Consider the following 25,153-nt stretch of genomic DNA (forward strand, 5'->3'; position numbering starts at 1 on the left):
GGCAGCGGATGCGAGGACGTTAGGTGCACCGGTGCGACCTAGGAAAAATTTGTCGCACCCTTACAAAATGGTAAAAAAATTGGTCGCACTCTAGAGCCCTGTACTCACTTAAAAGTATATTATGTAATCCCCATTGTTAGGGAATTTACAGACCCAAGGACCAGATATGATTAATTAAGACCCAGAGTCAGAAGTGCAGTCAATTTAAGACGAGTCAGAATTATAAGAAATTAAAGAGAATTTTACTGAAGATGGTTTCCAGTTTCATCAGGCAAAAGTCAACTTCAAGACTCACAAGGAGTTCGTAGGACGCCCCTCTTACAGTTACAAAGATCACAGCAATTATACCCTACTCCAAGGTCTAAGCTACGTCATTACTTCAGGTTGAATGATTCTGATTGGCTAAGAAATAAACACATTTTCCACACATAAACAGGGGTCCTTGAGATGTTCTGACATGCCCTGAAATTTGTGCTTTTTTCAGTTGCTTATAAACATATTAATGGCAAAAGTGTAATTACACTCTATTTAGCACAAACAGGGCTACCATAATATGTGAGCAACATGAATGTACATTAGGGGTGGAACGGTACATGTATTCGTATTGAACCGAATCGGTACGGGCGTCACGGTTCGGTGCATGAATTTACACGGAGAATACACGGTATAAAAATAAATAAAACTCGCGTGCAAATTAATTAATGTAACGCGAAACTACTGTTAGATACGCGGGTTCTTTAGGGACACCTAATCTGTAGCCCTGCCTTAAGCTAGGTTTGTTTATACTTTCGCCTGCCTCCGCAGCGCGAGCCTCCGCTGGCCGCGCGCGCGCCTCCCCAAATGGACGAGGCATTTATACTTCGCGCTCGCTGGTGTACTATTCTTTGAAACGACAGGGTGCGACTCGGTGTAATTGTCCTCTAAACCAGGGGTTCCCAAACTTTTCCATGCCAAGGCCCCCCAAATACCACTAGGTTCTGGCCAAGGCCCCCCTTTTGCAGGATGTGTTATTGAACCCATCGACAATACTACGGCACATGTAGAAATAAATAAAACATATAGGTGAACATCAGATTATGTGATGGTGTTTGATACCAGCCAATCAGAAAGATTATAGAGATGCACCGATTACAATTTTCAAGGCAGATTCCAATTTTTCATTGAGTTTGACCTGCCGATACAGATTTTAGCCGATTCTGATTTCATTTTTTCTAACCACTTTACAGCACACACAAATATTTATTTTATTTATATATATATATATATATATATATATATATATATATATATATATATATATATATATATATTAGGGGTGTCGCAATATACCGTGTTGACGATAATCGTGATATTCAAAGCATGAAATATCGACGTGTTAATTTAGAGTGTGACAATATTCCGGTATTGGCGATAACCACAATGTTTAAAATGAATAGGACACTCATGATAATATGACACGTAAATACTCCAGCGCCAGTACCTGGTTGACCTCTCAGGTGGCAGTATTGCACCCGCTGACACCTGTCAAATAAGAAGACGACGCAGCGCTCGCCCGCGCAGCTAGAGTGGAACACTGTCCACACCCGAAAAAAGTAAGCTCACCAGTATTAAGAACAGAGTTCTTCGGCTTCAAAGAAAACAGCACCTTAAAGGTGGTCGCACACCGGACGAGAAGCGCAGCGCCACGTCTTTAAAATTCGAACACATTCTCTATGAGTGTACACACACCGGCGGCTGCGACGTCCAGCAACGGCTCAGGACCATGTTCAAAATCCTGCCGCGACACAGAGCGTCATTTACATCGTTTTATATTAAATTTACATTATTTGTCTCAAATCATCGTAAATGATTTCACCCTGTGCTGCAATATACATTTAATTTTACATTAATTTACAGAAATCAGCTGCTTGAGTGAAAATTGTTATCGGATTTTCAGGTGATATTCTCAATTCATTCAGTTAACGGACGCTCTGAGGTAAAGTGTTCAGATCACAGACTCAGCAACTATTATTTAATTGTACAGTGTAATCATAACATAGTACAGACATTATCTCAATTCCATAATGTCCTTAAACAATGATATTGCTGGCCATAAACTGAGACGCGCGTGCGTGTGAGATACCTCGAGTTGTCATAGACGCGACGCGGCTATTATTTTACTAGTCATGGAATTGGAAACGTGACATTAACTGTTAACAGGGGGTTTCTGTGTTCATATATTAATAAAGGGTGATTTATTAAAATTAAGAACCCCGTTTTCTTTACTCATCTAATTTTTGTATTTGTATTTGCACTTGATTTTTTTTATTCAATCCTGCTATCTGCATGACTTTATTGGCGCCGGTGCAACAATAGGTTTAAGAGCTTTTCAGTTCTTCAGGAAACCTTCAGACAGTGTTTTGCTTCAGTTTGAAACCAGATAAACTTCACATGCTTGTCTTCCTTCACAAGAATTTGCCATAGATTGATTAAAAAAATGCATGTGCCTTGTCTATCAGTATCCTTATGTTTGTTGGGTAAAAAAGAAAAACTATATAAACAAAGTAAAAATAAATTTGACTGATAACTACCCGAAATGGATTCTATAGATATCGCGATATATCGATATCGTGAATTCTTTTGGCCACAATAACCGTGGTGTGAAAAATCTAACATCGTGACAGCCCTAAAATATATATATATATATATATATATATATATATATATATATATATACAGGGTTTTTCCTGGCTCAAAATGAGGTGGAGGTGGTAAAATCCTAATAATGTTTTTTAATAATAAGGTCATTACATGTTATTTTTCATAGATCATCATATAGCCTAATGTGTTTCCCACATTATTTTTGTGGGTGTAGCCTGGTACCCTTAGGGGGGTCTGAGGGCATGCCCCCCCGGAAGAAATTTTTGTAAATTTTAAAGATAAATTCATTAATCTGGTGCACTTTGAGTCGCCCGAATCCACTGTTAAAAATAAATAATCGACCCGCAAACCGCCCATATTCTTTGATTTATATATCTGCATCTGATCATCACAATACAATTATTCAAATTCTCAGTGTTAAGCATGATAATATGTTAACATATCACACTGAAGTTGGCTAATTAAAAATTAACATTTATTTAAAATAAAAGTTCTTCTTTTGGCAAAATTACAATTCCTTAATAGCCTTAACAGAGGCTTTACTCCCTTCAGACTTAAATTGTCAATGTTTCATTACATCACTGTTGGAAAACACTCAGAATAATTTTTTCGTACCTTTTATAAAGGGCATTTTTTTTCCCTAATTTTATTAAATGTTTGCTCCATCTTTCATTTCAAATTCTTAAATTTGATTATTTGATTATTATTAAAATAAATTAAAATAATAAGACACTAGGCTGTTACCAATCAAATTAAATAATTTACATTGAAAATTATAACTGTATATTAAATTAGATTATTTTATATATTTTTGAATATACAAATAAGGAATGTTGAAAAGAATGATACTTTATGAAACTAAACCGCCAGTAGGAGGCGGCAGGCGACCGTCTTAATGAGCGAGTCATTGAGTCATTCATTCAAACGATTCGTTCAAAAGGCTGATTCATTCAGAATGAGGCAGTTTAAGAATAGGTCATTGAATCTTTGACTCAACCGATTCGTTCAAAACGCTGAATCATTCATTAATGAAACATGGCTGAGTGTTGCTGTGAGATGTGCTATGGTTCTGCTGTGATCTTTGTTTGGAACTATTTTCGCTGCTGAAACAGAACAAAAAGTCATTGCGTCTAAAATGTAAGTGACTTAATTTTAACTATTTGTTTATTGAACTGTTATGAATATGAAATCAGTATCGGTTTCAATCTTGATGGCATTCAGGAAAACAGCACTCTGGTCGTGTGTAGCCAAGGCTATATATTGTTTTTTCTTAACTATAATATGTTATAAATAACATCGCAAGCCTCAACAGCGCAACTTTGTTACCGTTAGTAGCCTACATTAGGTAGGCCTATATTATTATCAACTATAGGCTATCAATCACCACTTACATTAAATGAAATAAAACAGAATCATCCTCACGTTTTCGGTGATTATCTAGTTTTTTATTTTATTTTTATATTAAAAATTGTTTTAATCAGGGCATTTGTCCGGATGGGCTACAATTCTCTCTCACTTTTCCCTTAAAAAAAAAACAACAACAAAAACGTGTCCCGGACACAGTCTATGGTTATTGTCGAGTCCTGATATGTTTTCCTTGATTGGTTTTCCCTGAAGAGAATTACGTTGTTGAAAATGAAAGTAGAGTGACGCACGTTCATTAGCGTGATGAGAGTTCCGTGTCTTTATTAAACTCAAAACAAAATGATTTATCTGTCATCCACCCTCGATTAATTGGAATGGAATATTTTTATTACTTGGCCCACCCGACCCGCGGATTATCCGCGCACTGCGCGCAGCACTATACGGTTTGAGAATGGACACAAGCGGTCCGAGTTTTGTCGAGAGCCGGAGGCGGCACGAAATTTGACGAAGGTGGCCGCCTCATAATTCTCTATGCAGGAAAAACCCTGTATATATATATAAAATAAAACACCACTTTTACCCAAACTGATTAATAAAAACAAGTTTAAATGGGTATATTTTCTATAAATATTTTTGTCTTCATTTTCTTTTCTGACATAGCCTACTCCAGTTCTTGTTAAAACACACTATACATGCAAATTATGTGCATTTTAGGTACTTTTTGTGTGAAATCATATTTATTTTGTCCATCAAAAGTGTGCTTTCACTTTAATTGAGAGCGTGAGCAGCGCAGCAAAAATAGACTCGGCGCCGAAACCCTCCGCTTCACTACTGCTCATGCAACGCTCCTGCTTGACGCTCACGCGCTGCTCCTGCTCGCGGTGTGAATGCACTCACTGAACATGCACGGCGGAAAAAATTTGCGCTGCTCACGCGCCGCTCGCGGTCTGAAACGGCCGTAATTCGCAAGGTTTCCTACATGTGCGTTCTGTGTGCATTGTGTGATGCTGATGTTGCGCGATGTTATTAATGCGGCGCCCGAGAGCATTTGAATCGGCATATGTCAGACTGAAAATCACGTGAAAATCTGCCAATTCTGGTCACTAGCCGATCAATCAGTTCATCTCTAAAAGATTAGCATTAACAGTATAATGTTCAGATAGGCTATGCAACAAATTATTGTAATGTTATTTCATAACAATACTCATATTAACAAATATTAATTTTTTTCCAACTTGCTGCGGCCCCCCTGGCGGCCCCCACTTTGAAAACCCCTGCTCTAAACCATCAGGAATCAGCGGTGAGAAGTAAGGTACACTCGTGAATGTTTATTTTAGTAAAACAACACTTTAGTACACCAAAACCACACTACAAAAGAATCGTGTAAACCAGATCATTCCTTGTGACATTAGAAAAAAAAATGGATATGAGAACGTAACCTACAACTAAATTAACGTTATCTTACATAATTTCTAAACATTTTCATTTAGTTTAGTGAACCTTTTTATAAAACATGGCCATTTATTTTTATTTAAAGGGCTTATGTCTGGAATTCGGCTCGAAGATTCGGCTCGAAGTCGTGCGACTTCGGATGCGGAGCCGTGCGAGCTAAAAAGCCGTGCACTGCACACCGCCACGCGAAATGTGGCCTTGCGCACCCAACGCGCACAACCGCCCACACCGCAATGACGACATTTTTGCCGCGCGCACCCTCGCGCTCGTGCGTTCGCACATAAATAAGAGATGCTTTATTTTCAGTTTTATTGCTGATTATCTTATTTTGTTTACATCTTACTTTACACACTTCAGGGCAGGCTGTTAGAGATGCGCGGTTGGCGGTTACATCCACGGACTCCGCGGATAAACCACGGATCAGGCGGATGACGTGACGAAAAATTATATTTTAAGTCAATTCGGGCGGGTGAACCAAGTCATCAGCAGCACCTTGCATCGCCCAATCAGCGGATGGCGGGCGGGTGCGGTTTTGAAAATTGGTCAAAAACGTTGGTGCGGATGGATGGCGGACGGATGATGAGTTTTGTGAGGCAGTTGCGGATGAAATAATAGCCCATCCGCGCATCTCTACAGGCTGTTGCAGCTAGATGAGGGGAGAGACTGTATGACACTAGGTGGTACAGCATGAGACATGCACAATAAAAAAAATTGCCTTCTGCATTTTTGTTTTGCTTTTCCCTCCATTGTACCGAACCGTGATGTCTGAACCGAGGTATGAACCGAACCGTGACTTCTGTGTACCGTTCCACCCCTAATGTACATGTTTGTATTTTTGAGAGAATAATGTTTATGCATGGTTATTGAAAAAACTAAAAACTAAAGTTTCTGAAATAAGGCCACAAAACACATACTAAATATGTGTCAATAAGACTTTTGACTAATGGATGTTGTCGCCTAGAGTTTTTTTCTTCAAAATGATGTGAAAATCATCCTCCCTAATCATTCACATTAAACAATACATTGATTTAAATTTTGCAAAACACTTTCTGTTTGGAAAGACAATATGCGAGTGGGCGTCAACGATCCAACACTATCATGCATATTTAGTGGTTCACACCTGAGGAGACAATGGGGCCCGCATACTTAATGAGCCATTCATTCAGGTGTGTCACTGAGCCACAAGAAAGAATGCAAAAGCAATATGTGTGTATATATATATTCTACCAAATTGGTTCACAGTTGGAAGCATCTCATTTAATTTTTTTTATTTTTTTCACTAATTGTGCTTGCAAATTGTATAATATCCAAGGAAAACATGTCTAGTAATTGTGCAGTTAATTCTCATATTTTCAGTTTTGGAATATGTATCCTCTCCCCAAATTTGTCACTAATAAAACACAATAAAAATTATTTAAAGAAAAGGCTTATATTTACCTTTTAATAGTTTGTTTACATCTACCTTGTAAATATAATTTTTTTTTATTAAAAAGGTTACAATTACAACAACAATTCAAGTGTAATCTTTCTTTGTAAAAACTAAAGTATACATTTTATCATACATATTTCAAAGTTAAAGGTGCTCTAAGTGATGTCACGCGTTTTTTAGGCCAAAACATTTTTTTTCACATACAGCAAACATCTCCTCACTATCCGCTAGCTGCCTGTCCCCTGAACACACTGTAAAAAAAACGCGGTCTCTCTAGACACCACAGGCTCCACAAACGGCAACAAAAACAAACTGGGCTCACCCGCACCACGAAACACAACAAAAACAGTGCTCCAGCCAATCACCGACAAGAAGTATTTGAGGGGTGTGGTTTGGGGGTTAGTGCGCGTGGACATGAAGGGGGTGTGGAGGAGAGACGAGAGAGAAGCATGAAGAGGGAAGTTTGAATTATGGCCGACACACGACTAAAGAGACGACGTTCCGATGAACAAATTGTAAAGAAGAGGGACAAGGATAAGGAACGCGCGAAGTCCCGAATTTACATCGGAAAAACCCTCGAAATGTGGCGAGAACTCCGCCGGCAGAAGGGCTTCCAATCAGACATTCAGTTGCTCTGTTTTTGCAGAACAGGTAAATCCATTTTTCTTTCTAAATTGACGTTCATGTTCGCCAAACCAACACAAGGATGTAATTAGCTAGAACTATGCAGTCAGCGTTAGCTTTGGTGAATACAAATGTTTCAGCTAGCGATCAATCTCTATTGTAAATGGTCAAGCAAATTCACAGTAGGGCGACAATTTGTGTGAATTATTGTTTTCACCCACTGTTTATGAATTTGAATGTTCATTTATAGGCTATTGACAACTTTGACTAAATTTGTTTACGCCGCCGCCGTTGTTTATGCTCACTGGGAAACGCGAAGCTAACGTTATCTTGCTATTATTGCGTCCTTGTATGGGAGCTATAGTTATAACCTCAGGTGGCGAAACGATTTTAAGACAATGTTTCTCTTTTTCTGCATTCTGTTCTGCAATATATAAAAGCATTTATCTAACTTGGTGACATTACACATTGAATGAAGTATCAGTAAAATTTAACTTTGTTTTTAGTGACTATTTTGACTTTCCTTTATGCCGGAAGGGAGGGGAGGAGGGAGGAGACGGGATGAGGAGGAGGGAGGGTCTAGCTAGCCTCCGTTTTGTTTGACAACAATTCGAATGTCAACACTCCCGGCATCACTTAGAGCACCTTTAAGGATTTGATTGATTATTTGATTACTTTATTTTTGACAAAACATACTATATTTAACATATATGAGCAAAAATTGGCAAACAAAAGCTTATTTGAGGTGGCAGATATTTTACAGTAAAAATGTATAATCTATCCAAAACTAGTCAACGAAATGTTGTCTTTCATATGTCTGTAACATAGGTCTTTCGTTTATATAAGAAATAGAAATGTTCATTTGCAGTTTAATACGTTGCTTATACAAATACATTTTATTTCAACATATTTCAGTCGATTTTTACTCCTCTCAGTATAGCAATACAGTTTGCTAAAAGCGGATCATTCATTCACACACAGAAACGCGATTCAAATTTAAACTGTCTTTTTGCGAGTTGTGGTAAACAGCGCATCTCTGCCGTTCATTCATTCACACACAGAAACGCGATTCACTTGAGAATGAAAAAAACTCACTACAGTATTCTCAGGATCCGTTGCTCCTCGAAATACCAGCACTTCTGAGGTACATTTTCCATTATTATTATTCCTCACAGCGCCGCGAGACGGTGTAAACAAGTACAATGATCTGAATAAACTTGATGTGTTTTCTCGAGCTGATATGGGGGCGTTCACAGTTTGCATGGATTGCCTCAGTCATTTGCGTTTGAATAGCGCGCGCTCTCCGTGGGCGGGGTCACATTAAAAATAATTAGCTGAGATGAGAACAACTGACATCTCGCTCTTTTCATACAGATTACATAAACTGAGAATATTTGTTTTTTATAAAAATTACTTCATTTAAAATAAGAGAATTCAAGCTTCATGCCCGTGTGTCTGTATGCCTGTTTGACTGAGTATTCGCTGAGTTATTGTTCATTTTCGGACGCGTTTCAGAATTGACTTCACTGACAGAGAGAAAGCAGAACTCACATCATGTTTATTTTTCTTTATTTGGCAAAAAGCACAACACTTTATTTTTATTGTGAGTATACACAAAAATAATACACACTTAACAGGATCGATTGATGTATGAAAATGGTTTGTAAAATCAAAGTCAACAGAGTATTTGGACTCACGATTGAACTGATAAGAAAAAAAACGAGCAAATCACGCCGGCGTGATTGCCGACCTCAGAGGGTTAACCTGTAATCAAGAATACTAACACACACACAGCTTCTTCAAGATTGGATTTGGCTAAGCTCTAACTATAAACAGGAGAGTCTTCTCACAACATCAAGATAACAATTTCTTTCTCTCAAGGAGAGGACACTTTAATATAGATCAAAGTGTCTAGTAAATGTAAAGTAAATACCAAGAAATGGTCACTTAAACCTTTGGTTCCAATGACCCTTATATGTTTTAACACGTTGAAGACATTTCTCAAACAAAACGAGTCCATTTTTCCATTTCTGGAATCCAGGCTAAATGAGCAAATACTGTTACTGCATTCAGATATCAAATACAGACATTTGAAAATACATGAAAAGAACGTTTTCGATAATCACGCTGGTGACTTGTATAACAAAGTAAAATCTCATAAGCCTAGAGAAGTCATTCAACTCATGTGATTTTTAGAAGGAAAAATATTGATTAATACCTTGATTATAATTAGTCATTAGATGCATTGAAGCAGCAATGGATTCCAGAATCCCTGTGAGTGTCTAATAACACTGTTGTTCTGAACAGAAAACCTATTGTCTAAGTATACATTGAATTCCAATATGTTAGGCGGAACTAACATAGGATAGTAGTCGAATATGTAGTCGTTCCTCAACCAGATGGCCCGGCATTTTCTATTTTCTACAGTCTTACACCTGTGATGTGATTCTTTGTTCTCGTTTATTACTTTATTATTGATTGCATGTTTTGAAGCTACATTTAGTGAATTTCTTGATCTAAACTTTAAACTTTTAGGATTTAAAACAAATATGAATAATCCAAACCAATTTTTGATTTCTTTTAATCAAATAATCATGTGGTGACCCATGTTCTCCCAGCATAACATGGGCAGTGAGGTTTCAACTATAATTTAACTTAAGTTCAACTTAAGAACTTTATTTTACAGAAGTTAACTACAATGTATTTTTGTATATATGAGCACTACAGTATATTGTATTTGGGACTGGCTCAGTTTTTAAATGTAAAATAAAGTAAAATAAATGGAAATCAGTTTTTAAATGGAACTGACGACGAAGACTTGACAGAGCAGCCATCAAGTGTTACTGTGCGTTCACCGCCACCCTGCCAACAATGCCGTATAAATATTCATGTACGCTCTGACGTAGATTGAATGCTTGGTCTTTTTTTAAACTTTATTTAAATGGACAGCGAAGCAAATAAGCATGTTGATCGTTATTTGTGCAGACTTCCCACAAGTAGGGTATAAGTTAACCTCGTGGAACCTTTTAAATGTGAAAGTAAGAAATTGATCGATGGAAAGAACGTAACAATTATAGTGACATGTTTGCTTACGAAATAAACCAATAGCGTGCCGCACGAGTGCTATTTTTAGACCGCAAGGCCACGTGACATCAGCAACGTAAACCGGAAGGGGGTCAACATAGAAGCGCGCTCGCTTATGATTCATGCTAGTACTGCTTGTTTTCTGCCGGTTATCCCTCAAATAAGAACATGCCGAGTAAACACTGCTGCTATGGAACTTGCAGAAACGACTCCAGACACTATGACCGTCCACATATGAAGGATGTATTCTTTATTCGTTTCCCGAAGCCAAAAACCCAGAGGGATAAATGTGAACGATGGGTCAACTTGTGCGGACAGACAGACAGGACATAGGGTGGTAAAAGATAGCTTGTTGAAACTGCAAAATGTCACTGTCAGTGGCGTAAGGCGATATTTTTTGGGGGAGAAATTCTGTCGATAACAATCTACCTCTGGATCAGGTCGGCTATTTTTCACGTCTTTTTCAGCCCTCTACACTCAAGCCATCTCTTCAATTGAATATTTGTATGTTCTTCTACTTCTATACCAGTGAATTTGGCACCGGGGACATCATTCTCGGACAGAGTTAGCAGGTTTAGCTCAGTAGACATCTCGTCCGTAAACTGTTTACATGCGTCTAGCATGAGTGACACGCGCGAGTTTGACCCCCCTAGCAACCGTCGCTAGCTTAATGAATATTGAGAAAAGGTGACCTATATCGTGCGGTACGCTATTAAAAGTCATTTGTGTGGTGTGGCTTTTGTGTTCATGGTTAAGTGCTGGTCTAATTTGCATTCCCACTGAAAAACAAGCGTTCTAGCGAAAATGTTGCCTATAAATAGTGTTGCGCGCCTTACCTCTCCTCCATTTTGCTTGGGAACTAATGTGGTCGGAACCAAAGTTTACAGGACTGCTTTCTCTGGAATCCTCTCAAGTGGAGGACTTCTACATTCCGATTGGTTGCTGCCGAACCTGTAACTTATAAGTTATAACCTATAACTTGGGTTGCTGTTCTAAAAAAAAAAAATCATGATTTTTCTTTTTTGCTGGAAAGAGATAAAGTTGACCTGACTTCAACTCTCCTCGACACCCTCACCGTCCCAGCTGCGCCGCCCTCGCTGGCCGGCTCACATTGAAAATGAATGGCCACTTTCTCGCTGGCGACGGTGTGAACACACAGTTAGACAGTATTCTAGGTTATTAGGTGCCGAAGTTTTTGGTCCAATAATTGGAATCTGTTTTTTCAGAATTTAGTAGGAAATTACTAGTCATCTAGTTTTTTTTTTTATTAGCTATGCATTACGTTAATTTTGTGAATTTAGTTTTGTCGGGGCGCAAAGAAATATACAGTTTAGTATCATCAGCATAACAGTGAAAACTAATCTCATTCTTCCTAATATCTCCCTAGAGTAGCATGTACAGAGTGAACAGCAACGGTCCTAGTACTGAGCCTTGTGGTACTCCATACTGAACTTGTGATCAATATGACATCTCTTCGTTTACTTCTACAAACTGATAAAGGTTAGATAAGCATGATTTGAACCATGCCATGCAATTACACTAATGCCAACATAATTTGAGTCTATTCAAAAGAATGTTGTGGTCAATAGGAGGGGGTGTGCACGAGATCTCGCGAGACTAAAATGTGACGAGATTTCTCGTCGAGTGAAAAGCTGTCTCGTGATATCGGCATGATGGAGCGTGAGGGTAAAATTAGCATAGAATATCCCATCGCTACATTCACATTACATTACGCCTCCAATGTTGTTTTGCTGTGTTTATAGAAAAACAGAAACATTGTAAAACATTGTTTTATAGAAACATTGTAAACATCTGCTCTGCTCAGACAGCACGAATTGCAGTCGTACGCAGTGCAGCAGGAATCACGGTTCACTGATCGCGTGATGATGGTGGATGACAAATGTCTTATCTTGTAGAATGTGCGCTCAACACTGCTGCTCCCTGTACACAGAGTACGGGCCGAAATTGAAACGCGAGCTCCCTGATGTGCGCAAATTAGGCTGCATGCAATATCTGTCTCCCAATATCAAACCTATCTCTGGACTGTGTAGTTGTGGCTCTGGTGTCTTTTTGCACTTTGAATATTGAGCGAGTAGGCTACTGTAATGTCTGAAGAACGACAGACAAGGGAGGCTCCGTTTCTGAACTTTTAATCGGAACGCAAGAACAACTGTACACAAACGCACCAGCTTAACTCACTCGCTCATTTCTCTCTACCTGACCTTTTCTGAACTCACCGCATTAACCCTATAACTGCCGGTGCAAAATAAAACCGCAATTTCACAACAATTATAAAGAGTCTGTGCGCTACAGTACTTTGATTATGGTTGCACTTATTGTTTGCACTTAAGACTAAGAAAACTGTAATTTATTTTTGTTATTTATACTTTTTATTTCTCTGTTCAATTTGTGGAAATTAGTTCAATTAGGAGGTCACACACAGCCTCAGTCAGAAGTTCTGGGAGCTCATACACTAAGTCTTAGTACACTAAGGTCTGAAGTGACTCATGTGAAATAATACAGGAGAAAAGCCAGTCAGTTGAGTTTGTGGCGCAACTTTTTACAGTGCTTGTATTGTTATCTTTCAATGCATTTGATAATTCATACTGATAAAGTAGAACTGAAATGACATTCATTACAAGACTATTAGTTAAAAAATTCTGAATGCTCCTGCATACAGGTGATATTTTTCCAATCATGAATTTTGTCGTTGAGGATTTCTATAAAATATTGTGCAAAAATCTCGTCTTGTTCTCTTTGAACCCAATCTCGTGTCTTGTTCTTGTGAGATAAGTCTCTCGTAATACCCGCCTAGTCAAGGTGTCAAATGCAGCACTAAGGTCAAGCAACACCAATAGAGATCAAATCATTTGTGACAGAGCTGTCTCAGTACTATGGTACAGTCTAAATCCTGACTGGAAATCCTTGCAGATACCATTTATTTCTAAAAAGGAACAGTTGTGAGGATACTGCCTTTTCTAGTATCTTTGACAGAAAAGGTATATTCGAAATTGGCCTGTAATTGATTAATTCTGTAGGATGAAGTTGTGTTTTTTTAACAAGCGGTTTAATAGCCAGCTTAAGTTTTTGGTACGTATCCTAATGACAAAGATGAATTAATGATATTAAGAGTATCTATGACCTCTGGAAGCATCTCTTTCAATAGCTTAGTCGATATAGGGTATAACATGCCTGTAGATTTTTAGATGATTTAACGACTTTAGAGAATTCTTCCTCTCCTATAGCAATGAATGAATCGAATTTACTTTGAATTGAAAACAGAGCTCATTGTTTGTCAAACATTTGAAGTTGTAATTTGTACCTCTCTGAGAAAATTGTTGATACACTTGAATGTTTTTAAACATGTTAATCCAAATTTAGTTTTCCTTAAATATCTTTAATTTAGAAATTTTGTATTTTAATAATTTGATTATGATTTTCACCATGAAAATAGGCTAATAATTGTTTGTACATATAAATGTGCACTCAAATATAATTTAATGTTTCAAATGTATTGATTCTGACTATTTTTGTCACTTAATATATTCTGCTTTACTTTTTCTTGCAGACTTCTGTTGTCAAGTCTGCACTAACAGTGGATCAACTTATAGAACACATTAAGGTATAAGGCTGTCTGTCATATATAAAAAAGACGTTTCTGCCATTTTTAGTAGTCACTTGATGTATAGATCTTGTAATCACACAAATTCCTACATGGCTAATTCGATAATTCAAATACATGTCCACAGTTGTGTAGTTGTTTAACTGTTAGCTTATTTGCCATTATGTATTTTTACTCAAATATATACACACAGATGTACTCAAGTTTGCATACCCCTTAAAGAGTCTGCAAGATGTTTATCAAAAAAAGAAAAATCATGATATATATTTTTTTAGTACAGTGCTATACATAAACATTCACATACTACATATACATACAATTTCTCAACAAAATAACTGAATTAACACTCATTAGCTGGTTCAATGTCTTGGTTCTTATGGTTTGTGTAGCTTTCTTAATGTTTTTTTGCTAACACTTTACAATAAGGCCTCGTTAACACTTTTTTACAAATAATTTGTTAACATTACTAAACTACATTAACATTAACTTACAGTGAATAATACTTCTAAATCATTTATTAGTCTCAATGTTTTAGGAAAGGTTGAAATGAACATTTACTAAGATTAAAAGTTGTATCTGTTAACATTAGTTAATGCACTGTGAACTAACTTGAACATTTTTATTAACTAACAGTAACAAAGGGTAAGAAATGCTGTAAGAATATATTGTTCTTTGTTAATTCATGTTAGTTATTGCTAGAGATGCACCGATTGATCGGCTGGTGACCGGAATTGGCCGATTTTCACGTGATCGGCCGTGACCGGCGACCGGCCGGTCAGTCTGACAAACACCGATTTTATGCCGGTCAAATGCACTCGGGCGCCGCATGATTAACATCGCGCAACATCAGCATCACACGTGCACGCGGAACACACATGTAGGAAACCTCGTGAATAACGTCCGTTCAGACCGCAAGCGCGTATTTTTTTTCGCCGTGCATGTTAATCACAACGGGAGCAGGAGCAGCGTGTGAGCGTCAAGCAGGAGCGTCGCGAGCAGTGAAGCGCGTTTTTCGGCGCCGAGACTATTTGCTGCACTGCTCACGCTCAATTAAAGGGAAAGCACACTTTTGATGGACAAAATAGCCTAAATAGGGTTTCACAAAAAAGTGCCCAAAATGCACAGAATGTGCGTGTTTTAACAAGAACTGGAGTAGGCAATGTCAGAAAAGAAAACGAAGAACAATATTTATAGAAAATGTACCCATTTAAACTTGTTTTATTATTCAGTTTGTACAAGTGATTGCAATAGGCCTGTGTGTGTGCTTTCAGAAATATCTTTATACTGCAAGGCTATATTTATTAATTTATTTATATATTATTTTATCGCCATTCCCTGTTTTCATACAGACGTTTAGTTTGCTAAATACATGTATAAAAAAATTATTGGATATTGAATGTGAAAAGGAAATGGTTCTTCCATAACACTACACTTTAGATGTGTGTGAATTACCCACACCTGGAGTAATTTATATAGTTCTATTTTATAGCATTTATCGGTTCAAAAAAATATGTAGGCCTACTATGCAAATTGTAAAATGTTGTATTACAGAAAAGATATAAAATAAATATTTGTGTGTGCTGTAAAGTGGTCAGAAAAAATGAAATCGGAATCGGCTAAAATCGGTATCGGCAGGTCAAACTTAATGAAAAATCGGAATCGGCCCAGAAAATTGTAATCGGTGCATCTCTAGTTATTGCATTAACTAATGTTAACAAATGAGACCTTGTGAAGTGTTACCATTTTTTGATAATTGTGCATTACACCAGACGTGACAAAAGCAAATAGAACCCATTATAATCAGTGATGCTGTCTACACTGGATGTGTGACGTGAGAACAAATTCTTGACTGTGAACTGCTGCCCCGATCTATTTTTGACGTACTTCAAGCACTCACGCTGGTATTGTCACGGAAGAAAAAATGTATTTGCAATGGTCGCTTTGTTGCATCCAGTGTAGACTAGCCTCAAGCTGTGGCAACACGACACGACGAAAGACAACAAATGTCGTGTATTGTGTAGACACTGTGAGTTCCTGCTTTGTCGTGAAACTGCCCACCATTTAAGAAACTCCTGCTACTTTTTTCCTTGGCATACTCTTTGGTTTTCCAGCATCTTCCTCACTTTTGAGCTCTTCACAGCAGTTACAATATGATCCAGGTTTTAACTCTGAGGACAATTGAGGGATGCAAACACAACTATTACCAAATGTGCTAAAACCCATAGATGCTCCAGAAGGCAACAGTACATTAAGATCCATGGGGTTACAGACATGGTTATTTGGGGTGTTATGTAGTCAAAAAAAAATATATATTCTCACGTGTATGTATACAACAGCCTTTGCAATTTGGATAGTTCAATGGTTTGTAATGATGCACTGTGTGGTTTTTGCTAGACTGGTGCAGTAGAGGATGTACAAGCAGAGGTGGGGGAGTTTATTCGTCTGACGACTCAGACTGGCCTCCAGCTGGCAACGGGCAGGATGGCATTAGAGCTAGTGTCAAGATCCCAGACAGATGCCAACTTCTACCCTCAGGCTGTATTTCTACAGCTGTTGGAAACTCGGTACCTCTGCTACAGGTTAAGACCACACATGATCAGTTCTGTGGAAACAGTTGTCTTCCAGCTACTAGTGTTTTTTGTGCATCTATGCTCATTGTGTTGTTTTTTGGGGGGAAATGCAGTGTGTGCCCTGATCTGCTGTCACTGGCCATGGTGAAGAAAGATTTCCATCTCTGTCAGATTGCTTTCCAAATGTTTCCTGACATTCCTGAAGCTGTCACCTGTGCTTGTCTTAAAACAATTCTCAGGTGAGTCCTGCGCTTACCTGCTGCTGAATGACATTCAGACCATTACACTCTTAATAACTGAGCCACTGTAACCCAATAACACTAAGCTTTTGATAATTTGCACAAATGTCTTATTAAAGAGAACTGATGTGAAACTAACTTTTATAAAAATCTTGTCTGACTGTAGTACTCCAGACTCTGAGATTGAGACTGTGAATCTTGACACAGAGAGTGTCATCTTCATGAAAGTGTTGACTCAGACACAAAGTGGATTGGAGGAGGAGGGTGGGCAGCAGAATGGCTTCTGCCCCCCAGCAATAGAGACAGATGTATCTGATGCCCCCAGCAGTATGCTTCAAAGAGATCCTTTAGCCCTGGTTATGAGCTGTCCTGTGGGGTTACACAAGGGTGCTCTTCTGTATCCTTCATCAAAACGGTGTTTTACTAAAAAAACAAGCTTTTTGTTTTTTTCCATTTTTTTGTTCTGGTTGCATGTTTTCTTTAACCTATCGGATAGAAATGAGGTTCTGCAGACAGCGTACAGTAACAAGCCCCTGCTGCCACATCTAAAAGATCTCACGGTTCCGCAGGTCATTGTGAGTATGACACACAAACACATCTAGCCTAGGTTGGTATAGAGTTTACCATTATTTAGTATCCCAATTTGTGGAACTGAGGTAAATGTTCAGGACCTTTATCTCCAGTGTGAAAAAATAATGCCTCTCTGAACATTAGGTTTTATTATTTTAAATGCTAAATGTTATTTTAAAATAACACATGTTTTATTTTAAAGCATATTGCATATTTGTTGATTAATTATCAGTTGTTTGTTAAAGGTTTAATGGGAAGAATGAAATCTTTAATGACCTTTGCCTTCTCAATATTTTTTTTTTTTTAGGTCTTTTTACAGTATCTACTTTTCCTTTATCTCAAATATTCTCATGATGCCCACAAACAAATCCCAGCTCTTCGGACACCAAGTTTTTCTCAGGTCTGTCATCAAACATCAAATTATATTTAGTTTGCATCGGTCTAACCTTTTTTAACCTTTTTTTCTTTTTTTTTAAAGATAATAGACTGGATTTGCTTATTACTAGATGCTCATTTCACAATCTTGGCTGTGGCACCAGAAGCCAAAAGATTGGTGTCTGATCTTCACAAGTTTGTGAGATCACAGGTACAGCACAGGTCCTTTACTGCTGATTGGAAATTACATTTCTTGTATTGTGTGAAGCAGAAATAACAATGAAATGTCCCTTTTCAGGTGAAACTGTATGCTGAACTGGGAAAAATTGAGGGAAGTCTTCAAGTGCTCAAAAAGTCCAAACAATCTGAAGACACTGGCATGTACTCCATAGAAGTTATTGAGCTCTTTTAGATGACTTGCACAGATCATTTTTAATAAAATGCTGACAATGGCTTACATTTTCTGCCAGTTTTTGGCAGTTTTCTTGGTTTGTTTTTAGAAAAAAATGGATTGAAATTCTTTTAAAAACAATCGTCCAAAATAATTATGAAATAAAGACTGAAGTAACGCTTTCCAGATTGTTCTGATATCTCTTGCAAAATGTTGTCAATGTTTTCAATACATTTGCAGAATTTTTTCAATTAATAAAATATGGTACAGACATGCTTAACACTCTTCATTCATGTTCTATAAATTAATTGAACATTAGAAATGGCCTCTACTGCACTACTTGTATAATTTGTGAAATCTATAAATTGTCAACTGAAGCCTAATGTTTAAACATAATTTAACTTAAATAATATAATTTGATAAAAGGTCTTTAATCAAAGGAGATGTGGTAGATTTTCCCCCTCTTTTGCACCTGACCTAAGTCTACCTGGGCCTCGTCTACAATCGACATCCCCTGGAGTCTCCACTACAATCGATGTCCCCGAACTTCTACAGTCGACGTTAGTTTCTCTGGGTCTCGTCTACAGTCGACATCCCCGTTCAATAATATTTATACTACACGTCTACAGTCGATGTCGGCCGAGTTAGTAATCCTAACTTGTTTCCTTAACTAACTTGCTGTGCAGCAATAATAAACAGACAGTGTACTGACTAAGTCCTAAACGAAGTCTAGTACTGGTTGCTAATACAGCGTGATTAATTTTAGACGTGTGCCCGTATGACCTCACACAAAACAAACGGAAAATTCAGTAATGTTAAGTATTATCTAGCAAGTTTATTTTCCTCCATATATCATACAGTGGCAATATCTTAACTCATAATACATATAACAAAAACAACAAACCGAATTGTTCACCACAAAGGCACAGTCGAAAACTGTTTGCTTCCCAAATCAGCAACCCCTGTGTCTGGGTTTCCTCTGAGTTAAATGACCTACCCGGGCTGATCCGAGATCAGCTGAGCCACAAAGCCCCCTAGTGGCACAGAACAAAATTACATAAAATAATACAAAATGAATATGGCTCATACACTCCAGCCCCTAATTGCGTCTGCCAGAGCAATTACACCAAATTCAAAAGAGCCATAAATACCGAAAATATAGCCCATAGGAAATGGGAACCAATTATTCTTTAGCTTCATTAAGCAAGCATATTTTAGTTATGGGTCGTTCAATTATGTTTGTCTTGGTCTTCAAACGAACCACACGTACCAGACCTCTCTTATCAGGGAAGGTTTCCAGGACTCTTCCTAGCATCCATGACCCACGTGGTGCTGTGGAGTCCGCAACCATGACCAGGTCTCCAGGAACAAAATTCCTCTTCTCCTGGTTCCATTTTTGACGCTCCTGTAAAAGCGGTAAGTACTCGCGGATCCACCTCTTCCAAAAGAGATCCGAGATGTACTGGATTTGTTTCCACCTTCTTCTTGCGTAAACATCCCTTTTGTCGAACAGTCCTGGTGGGAGAACTGGTTTTCCTTTGAGGAGTAGCAGATGGTTTGGCGTTAACGCCTCAAGATCGTTGGGATCCTCTGACAATCCTGTGATGGGGCGATCGTTAAGCATAGCTTCAGCCTCACAGAGCACGGTATGGAACCCTTCGTCATCCAAGGTTTGCTGACGGAGCACAGAGCACAAGATCTTCCTGATCATCCGTATCATGCGCTCCCATGCGCCACCGTGATGTGACCCAGCTGGAGGGTTAAAGCTCCACTTGATTCCCTTCTTGGACAAGGCTCTTTCAATGCGGTCATGATTCAAAGAGGCTAAGGCTTCTCGCAACTCCCTTTCTGCACCCACAAAGTTGGTGCCATTATCAGATCTCATGTGCGAGATTTGTCCTCTTCGACAGATGAACCTTCGCAACGCGTTGATGCACGAGTCTGTGTCAAGAGAATAGGCCACTTCCAGGTGTACAGCCCTGCTTGTCATGCAAGTGAATACTACTCCATATCTTTTCACGATGCTACGCCCTCTTTTCACGTCAACTGGCCCAAAGTAATCTACGCCAACGTTAGTGAACGGCGGTAGATCAGGAACCACTCTCTCTTCTGGCAGGTCTGCCATTTTTTGCTCACCAGGTTTTCCACCATGGAGCTTACAAATGAGGCATCTTGATATGATCTTCCTCACTGCAGTAGGTCCACTTGTGATCCAGTATTTTCTCCTTGTAGCGGAAAGAACATGATTTCTACCTCCATGTCCAAGCTGTAAATGGACATGACGGAGGACAAGATCGGAGATATGTTGGTCCTTTGACAAGATGAGGGGGTGTTTAATGTCCTCAGGGATTGCTGCCTTTTTCAGCCGTCCCCCAACTCGTAGAAGTCCTCCTTCTAGAACCGGATCCAATTTGAGGATGCTGCTACTTCTCGGCACTTGTGGCTTGCCAGAGGTTAGTGCAGCAAATTCAGTGGGGAATCTCTCTTGCTGGCAAAAAGCGATTATGGAGGTCTCAGCCTCCAAGAGATCTTCCAGCGTCACCTTCTGATTCCCAAGCGATATTGAGAAAGCTTGCATCTCCTTTTGCACATCCAACCTTGCTGCTCCAATAGCACTGGTGTTTGCATGCTCCAACTCTTTTCTTTTTTCTTTCAGTTTGAGCAGAGTTCCTTTCAGCTTAATGAGCCACACAACTGCAACTTTCAATCTTTGCCAATCAGAGAAATGGGTCATCAGTTGCGATGTGGCGTTGGTGTCAACAAGTATCGCATTGACCGTCAGACTTCTCTTTACTTCTGGGTCGTCGGCAGTGACACTTGTATCCACAGGAAATGTTGGCCACGTTTCTTCAGGTTCCCGTAGGAATTCCGGGCCTTCTATCCATCTGTGCTTTACAAGATCTTCTGCCTTCAATCCGCGTGAAGCATCGTCAGCAGGGTTCAGAGATGTGGGAACATACCTCCACTGCTCGATTTCCGAGTTGTCCCTGATGGTGGTTACCCTGTTTGTTACAAAGGTTTGAAATCTTCGGTCCTCATTCTTTATGTACTTAAGAACTGATGTGCTGTCAGTCCAAAAGCAAGTCTTCTTTAGTGGAAACTGGAGCTCTGATTGAAGCATCTTATCCACTCGTACTGCAACAACGGCAGCGGTGAGCTCTAAACGGGGAATGGTGACAGTCTTCAGGGGGGCCACTCGGGCTTTGCCAAATAAGAAAGAAACATGAACCCTCTCATCCATGTTCTGCATCCTCAGGTAAGTAGCCGTACCATAGCCATTCTCGCTCGCATCGGCGAAGTGATGCAGTTGGGCGCTGACAGTCCTCCCAAATCCTGCAGGCTTCACACATCTGTGGATCTTGAAATATGCCACCTTCTCAAGATCTATCAGCCATTTGTTCCACTTCTGCTGGAAAGCTGGAGGTATTGGATCGTCCCAATCACACTTCGTCCTGCATTGGCAGGGAGTACTAGAGGTGCCAGGAACCCCAATGGATCGTAGACGGAACTGATGATGGATAGCATGCCTCGCTTGGTTGCCGGCTTCTCCTTGACTTTCAGCTTGAATTTGAAAGTATCCGTCTCGATACACCACTGCAAACCCAAAGCTCTGTCCAACGGCAGCTTATCCCTGTCCAGATCAAGCTCATGCAGGTTCTTGGACTTGAGATCCTCTGGGAGGCTTTGCAGCACTTCTCGACTATTACTAATCCATTGAGTGAGGGTAAACCCTCCTCTGCCGCAAATGGTTATAAGGTTCTTAACCATGGTGACTGCATCTTCTTCAGAGGGTAGACTCTTCAGTAGGTCATCCATATAGAAGTTTCGGTTGACTGTTTCAATCACTTCTGTTGGAAAGTTGGCCTGATTGTCTTCAGCGGATTTTCTAAGAGCAAGGCAGGCGACACTGGGTGATGAAACCGCTCCAAATAAATGGACAGTCATGCGACGCTCTACAAGACCTTGCTCCAGGTTACCTTGAGGCCACCATAAGAATCTTAAGTAGTCCCGGTGTTTCTCTGCCACCTTAACCTGGTGGAACATAGCCTTTATGTCTGCCATTATGGCCACCTGTTCCTGTCTGAACCTCATAAGAACTCCAACCAACGAGCTGGTGAGGTTCGGTCCTTGCAAGAGCTGACTGTTGAGCGAGATCCCTTTATACTCTGCTCCACAGTCAAACACCACTCGTAGCTTTCCTTTCCGTGGATGGTACACGCCGTGGTGCGGGATATACCACACCTTCCCTGTTGGCGTTTCCAACTGATGCTGCGGCACTTCTTCGGCATAGCCATTGCTAATGACATCAGCAAGAAAGTTTTTGTACTCCTCATGAAAGCTTGCGTCTTTCTGAAGTCTCCTTTTTAGACCACGAACACGTTGCATGGCAACACCGAGGTTGTTCGGCATCGAAACATCTTTCCCTTTGAAAGGCATTTGAAACGTGTAGTGTCCGTTTTGAAGCTGAGCAGAGCTTTCCATTATCTCCACAAACTTCTTTTCTTCCCTTGACATTTCTTTCTGTTCTGCAGAAGCTTGCTCATTGAAGTCATAGTTGTACTGGCTGGTTAACAGTTCTTCAATTCTGTCAATGGCAATTCTGTTGGCATAAACTGAAGGGTGGTCACTTCCACAGTCGCTACTTCCCCGTAATGGACCATTTATTACCCATCCCAGTAGGGTTCTGATCGCGTAGGGTCCTTCACCTTCACAACTGTTAATCACCTCCCAAGGCTCCATCAACTTGGAGGCGTTTGTGCCAATTAACAGGTCAACATCAGCATTTATATGGGGCATTTTTACATCCTCTAAATAAGGCCATTTTCTCAGCTCCCTTTCGCTGATTATGTTGGCTGTAGAGACAGGCATCTCTTTCTGGGTACACACTTTGGAAAGTGGATAGAAGCACTCACCAGAAAATCCAGAAATGTCCAAACCGTCAACAACGGAGCTTTCTACTGCGTTATTATGGCCCAAGGTGCGGATATGAATCTTGCATTTGCGTCCTTCCATGTTCAATTTGTCAATGAGCTTCCTGGTGCAGAAAGTTCCTGTACTCCCTGGGTCCAGAAAAGCATAGGTTTCAATAACCTTGTTTCCCTTTAAGCACTTCACCTTAACCGGCAAAATGGGAAGAATTCCATTGCAGTGGCCAGCCCCTGTAAGACAACAAGCGGAGGATGCTGTACAGCTGTCAGAAGTATTTGACTGCTCAGTAATTTTCTGCTCACCATCCTTCTGATCCTTTTGAGTAACCCTTTCCTTCTCTCCTATGTGCAAAACACTGGGGTGCGTTCGGTTGCACTTGTTGCAAATGATGCGCCTATCGCAATTCTTACTCAAGTGTCCTGTGCACAAACAACTGAAACACAAACCTTTCTCCTTTAGATAGTCCAGTTTCTCCCTGTGTGTCTTTTTTCCCAGTTTAAAACATTGTTCCAAAACATGATTACCAGCAGCACAATACAGACAGGAAATAGAATCAGTCTTGGTAAAGGATGTCACTTTGTTCTGAGCCTTTTCCTTCTTGTTACTATCTGGTTTGCTGTATCCATCCTCAATGACCACCTGTGTTGCAAAACTGTTTCTTCCCAGCTGATGTTTCACATGTGATTTGCTTGCTTTTGTAGCCTCTTTGATAACAGGTGAAGTGTCCTGTATGTCACCAAAGACTGGATCTGAAGTGATTCTGACCTGGCGCTCTATGTACTCCACAATGTCTGAGAATCGTGCTCTTCGACCAGTTTTCTCCAGTATCTCACATGCCTTTGCTCTCCACTTGTCTCTGAGTTTATACGGAAGCTTCTGACTCAGAATCTTTATGTTTGCTGGCATGTTAAGTTCCTCCAAGTACTGAAGATCATCCATAGCATTGGAACACTCACGGAGGAAGAGTCCATAAGCTTTGAGCGCTTTGGGGTCCTCAGCTTTGATACTTGGCCATCCTGTGACCTTCTCCATGTAGGTCTCTGTTATCTTAAACTCATTTCCAAAGTGCTCCTTGAGCAATTTTTTGGCAACAGCAAATCCTTTATCTGCAGTCATATGAAGGCAGCTGCGCACAATATCCCTTGGCTGCCCCCTAGTAAATTGCTCAAGATAGTACAAACAGTCTCCTTTGCAGCTGGTCTTTGCTTCCACGCAGTGTTCAAACGCCTTTATAAATGTTTTGAACCTTAGAGGATCTCATCATAAATTGGAATTTCTCGGCGCGGCAGCAGTTGTAACGTTTGCATTTTGACAAGGAGAGCTGTTATGTCATTCTGTTGTTGCAGCAAATTGTAGAGACCTGCTGTCTGATGTTGGCCTTGCAGGGGTTGAAACACTTGTTGGTCTAGAGTGGGTTGAAAGCTTTGACTGAAGGTTGTTTTTGTTATATGTATTATGAGTTAAGATATTGCCACTGTATGATATATGGAGGAAAATAAACTTGCTAGATAATACTTAACATTACTGAATTTTCCGTTTGTTTTGTGTGAGGTCATACGGGCACACGTCTAAAATTAATCACGCTGTATTAGCAACCAGTACTAGACTTCGTTTAGGACTTAGTCAGTACAATTTAGGTCGAAAACTGCTTCATTTGGATAATCGTTCATCGTGAGGAAGCGGACCTGTCATATTGTGGATTTAACGGTGTTCGTTTGGAAACAACGGATGTGAGGTGGGCAAATGTTTGGAGTTGCCGATTGCTGAAAGGAGCTGAATATGGCTCATACAGATAGACTTCAGCAAATGTCCTTAAATGCTTTAATCACGGCCGGGAGAGTTCTCCAGAGAATCTCACCCAAA

The 25,153-nt window shown here is 39.7% G+C and overlaps 1 protein-coding gene and 1 long non-coding RNA gene across 3 annotated transcripts in view; one reads left to right on the forward strand and one right to left on the reverse strand.

The window, feature by feature from the left end:
• Positions 1-18,634, forward strand: part of nol11 (nucleolar protein 11) — an 81,178-nt gene extending 62,544 nt beyond the window's left edge. Inside the window, exons 11-18 of one of the 2 annotated variants that reach the window (XM_082136822.1) lie at positions 14,163-14,216; positions 16,611-16,795; positions 16,900-17,025; positions 17,192-17,422; positions 17,522-17,600; positions 17,903-17,995; positions 18,074-18,181; positions 18,269-18,634. In XM_082136822.1, coding sequence (XP_081992948.1) covers positions 14,163-14,216; positions 16,611-16,795; positions 16,900-17,025; positions 17,192-17,422; positions 17,522-17,600; positions 17,903-17,995; positions 18,074-18,181; positions 18,269-18,382 — 990 coding nt within the window. In that variant the 3' untranslated portion in view covers positions 18,383-18,634. The remainder of the gene's footprint in view (positions 1-14,162; positions 14,217-16,610; positions 16,796-16,899; positions 17,026-17,191; positions 17,423-17,521; positions 17,601-17,902; positions 17,996-18,073; positions 18,182-18,268) is intronic. The other variant, XM_082136823.1, reaches the window with a different exon arrangement.
• Positions 436-10,610, reverse strand: LOC309474507. Its single transcript, XR_014197342.1, has 2 exons — positions 5,278-10,610; positions 436-918 (listed from the first exon to the last, which is right to left on the reverse strand). It is a non-coding gene; the product is annotated as an uncharacterized lncRNA (long non-coding RNA).
• Positions 18,635-25,153: the final 6,519 nt, after the last annotated feature.

The sequence above is a fragment of the Leuciscus leuciscus genome (genome assembly GCF_965113295.1).
Source record: "Leuciscus leuciscus genome assembly, chromosome: 14".
Classification (NCBI taxonomy): Eukaryota; Metazoa; Chordata; class Actinopteri; order Cypriniformes; family Leuciscidae; genus Leuciscus; species Leuciscus leuciscus.